The sequence below is a fragment of the Capsicum annuum genome, unplaced genomic scaffold (assembly GCF_002878395.1).
Source record: "Capsicum annuum cultivar UCD-10X-F1 unplaced genomic scaffold, UCD10Xv1.1 ctg49204, whole genome shotgun sequence".
NCBI classification, from domain to species: Eukaryota; Viridiplantae; Streptophyta; class Magnoliopsida; order Solanales; family Solanaceae; genus Capsicum; species Capsicum annuum.
Window position 1 is genome coordinate 1 of NW_025856976.1, and position 3,668 is coordinate 3,668.

The window sequence follows — 3,668 nt, forward strand, 5'->3', positions numbered from 1 at the left end:
AAAGGTTACAGTTATCACTAATCCCAATTATGGACAAGTTAGAGATTCATATCCAGACAAGGAAAATGTTGAAGCCCTCAACTCCTACCGTGAATCATCTCCAGAGCCTCAAGCTTTCGTTGTTCGATCAGCTGGCACCTCGTCATTATGAACCAGTACTTCTCCACTACTTGCCAAGCACCAGTGATTGTGAAGAAGGAATAATAATGACTGAAAGATGTGATAAGCTGCAAAAGTCTTTGGCCCAGACGTTAACCAAGTACTACCCTCTAGCTGGAAGATTTAGAGAAGATGAACTATCCATCCACTGCAACGATGAAGGCGTTGAGTATGTTGAAACCAAAGTCAATGCAGATCTTGCTAAATTTATCCACCAAGGAGTACCCAAGAATATTGAGCTTTTGAATGACCTTCTTCCAGAAATGGAACATGTGCCGTCAAGTCCATTACTAGGAGTCCAGGTGAACGTATTCAATTGTGGAGGAGTAGTCATTGCGATACAAATGTCCCACATCCTAGCCGATGGTTTCACGTTTGCTACGTTTGTCAAGGAATGGGCACACATTAGCCAAACAGGGACGACAGAAGATTGCCTCCCAAGATTTGGTCAATTGCCATTGCTCTTTCCCACAAGAGTGCTATCAAGAACTCGGTTTTCACGACCTCCAAACCATGGTCCTAAGATTGTCACAAGGAGGTTTGTGTTTGATGCTTTGGCAATAACTAAGCTCAAAAACACAATCGATTCAAGTGCCACGTTCAGGAAGCCTACTAGAGTGGTGGTTGTTATGTCGTTAATATGGAAGGTTCTTGCAGACATTTCTTCCGCCAAAAATGGACATTCAAGGGACTCTTCTTTAATATTTTATATTAGTTTGAGGGGGAAATTTCATTCGCCATCTTTAAAGAATGCGTTGGGGAATTGTACGACGTTTGGAATTGCTGATCTAGAGGCAAGCCAGTCAAGAAATGAGTTGACTGACTTTGTAAACTTGGTAGGAAATACAATACAGGACACATCTGTAGGCATTGGTAAGGCAAGCGTTGATGATGTTTCCTCTTTAGTTCTTAACAACCAGAGTAAAGTTGCATATAAACGTCGACAAGGGGACACGATGGACATTTATAGGTGCACTAGTTGGTGCAGATTCCCTTGGTATGAAGCTGACTTTGGTTGGGGAAAGCCATTCTGGGTGAGCGCTGTTAGCTTCGACATTATTGAAATAGTTTGTCTGATGGACACAAAAAATGGTGATGGGATAGAAGCATGGGTTAGTTTGAAGGAGAATGTCATGGCTGAATTTGAGAAACATCCTGATATTTTGACAGTTTGTCCTCCACTTCCATCATAGCATTCCATTCAATTCCTTGATTTGGAAAAAATGAAATTACATTATGTATGTTTCTTGATGATGTAATATTTCTTTCTTTGCTTTGTTGGTTTTTGTTTTCTTCATTTGCCCCAAATCTGCAGCTAAATAAATTTCTGGCTTAGTTCTGGTATGAGATTAGTTGAACTTGAGCCAGGATCTATCGGAAAAAGCCTCTCTACTTTTTCGAAAGTAACGGTATGGACTGCATACATTTTACTCTGTCCAGACCCCACTTGGTGGGAATTCATTCACAGGGTTTGTTGTTGTAGTCTGGTATGAGGTTAGTCCTAATTAGTAGATGTTTCTAAACTATCTTTATGTATCTCTTTCCCGATGATATAATCCTTCTAGGTTCGCTTTGCTTCTAATTGGTTTATGTTGTTTCTTGGTCTAGTATTTTATATTTCTGACCTACTCTCACATAAGATTAGATTATCATTGAGAAATCATCATCAACTCAGGAGATAAATTTTGAGGGGTATGATAAATTGTTAGTAATCTTACCAGGTTGAGAATGCTGCTTTAATTTTTCTCTTCTGTTGTTGTGAATTTCTGGTCATCAAGCCATTTTTAATGGTCAAGTTTGGAGATTCAAATCCAGATATGGAAAACACTAAAGTTCTCAATTCCTACCCGAAATCATCTTCAGAACCCCAATCTTTCTTTGTTTGGTCAGATGGCTCCTGGTATGTTACAGCTCTGTGATCCACTTCTTGTCAAGTAATTCATATACCTTGAGAAAGTGCACGTGGAGAACCAAAGTTGTAATAAGTAAAGAATCAGCTCAGTCGTTGAACAATGTGGATTCACAACTCAAATAGCAAAGTTAACAAATGATAATAGTTTACTTGAGAAATAAAAGAATTGCTACAACAAATAAAAGTTACTGAGGGTGTTAAAAAAATATACACTGACGTGTACCAAACTTAAATTCATAAACTAAGGCCCTAATCTTCTGATTGTTTTCGAGAACAATAAAATTACTCTTCTTTAAAAGAAAATCACTAAGGGAAAATCCAAAGGCAAATAAAGAAGTACTATACAAAATATTTAAGGCTCAAGTCATTGACAAGCTCAAACTTGTTTCGGAAATTCACTTAAACTCTTTAACTAAGGTTTATACCTATCAGCCTTAACTCGGAAAACAGCCTTTCTGAATGGAAATTTAGAGGAAGAAGTTTATATGAATCAACCTGAGGAGTTTTCTATTAAAGGAAAGGAACACATGGTGTGTAAACTTAAGAAGTCAATATATGAACTTAAACAAGCTTCCCGACAATGGTATCTTAAGTTTAATGAAACGATTCACCTTTGGATTTAAAGAAAACACTGTTGATCGGTGTATATATCTGAAGGTTAATGGGAGTAAATTTATTATGTTAGTCTTGTATGTTGATGAAATCTTGCTGGCTACTAATGATCTTGGTTTGTTATATGATACCAAGAAATATCTCTCTAACAACTTTGAAATGAAAGATATGGGTGAGGCATCCTATGTGATTGAAATAGAAATATTTCGAGATAGATCACAAGGACTGTTGGGATTGTCTTAGAAAACCTATATTAATAAAGTATTAGAGAGATTTAGAATGGAAAAATGTTCATCAAGTCCCATTCCAATTCAGAAAGGAGATAAATTTAGTCTCATTCAATGTTCAAAGAATGACTTGGAACGAAAGCAAATGAAAGATATTCCTTATGCATCAATAGTTGGGAGTCTTATGTATGCCCAAACATGTACAAGACCAGACATCAGTTTTGCTGTTGGAATGTTGGGTCGATATCAAAGTAATCCTGGAATGGATCACTGGAAGGCTGCAAAGAAAGTATTACGATACTTACAAGGAATGAAAGATCATATGCTCACTTATAGAAGATCTGATCATTTAGATGTAGTTGGATATTCAGATTCAGATTATGCTGTTTGTGTGGATACAAGAAAATCCACATTTGGATATTTGTTTCTGTTAGGTGGAGGAGCAATATCATGGAAGAGTGCGAAGCAGTCTGTTATAGCTGCATCCACTATGGAAACTGAGTTTGTGGCATGCTTTGAGGCCACAGTCCAGGCTAATTGACTGCGGAATTTTATTTCATGACTTGAACTAGTCGACAATATAGCCAGGCCTCTGAAAATTTATTGGGATAATACCGTCGCAGTTTTCTTCTCTAAGAACTATAAGTATTCAAAAGATGCTGAGCATATGGAATTGAAATACATTTCGGTTAAAGAAGAAGTCCAGAAACATAAAGTGTCAATTGGACATATTAGCACTAAGCTTATGATTGCTGATC

The 3,668-nt window shown here is 37.2% G+C and overlaps 2 protein-coding genes across 2 annotated transcripts; both read left to right on the plus strand.

The window, feature by feature from the left end:
• Positions 1–11: 11 nt before the first annotated feature.
• LOC107840069 (acetyl-CoA-benzylalcohol acetyltransferase) lies at positions 12–1,741 on the plus strand. Its single transcript, XM_047403875.1, has one exon. It carries the CDS (start codon positions 30–32, stop codon positions 1,350–1,352), a length of 1,323 nt encoding a protein of 440 aa, XP_047259831.1. The 5' UTR covers positions 12–29; the 3' UTR covers positions 1,353–1,741.
• A 1,353-nt stretch (positions 1,742–3,094) lies between these two features.
• Positions 3,095–3,451, plus strand: LOC124892637 (secreted RxLR effector protein 161-like). The gene has a single exon (XM_047403874.1). The coding sequence runs from the start codon at positions 3,095–3,097 to the stop codon at positions 3,449–3,451; it is 357 nt and encodes a 118-aa protein (XP_047259830.1).
• The last annotated feature ends 217 nt before the right edge of the window (positions 3,452–3,668 follow it).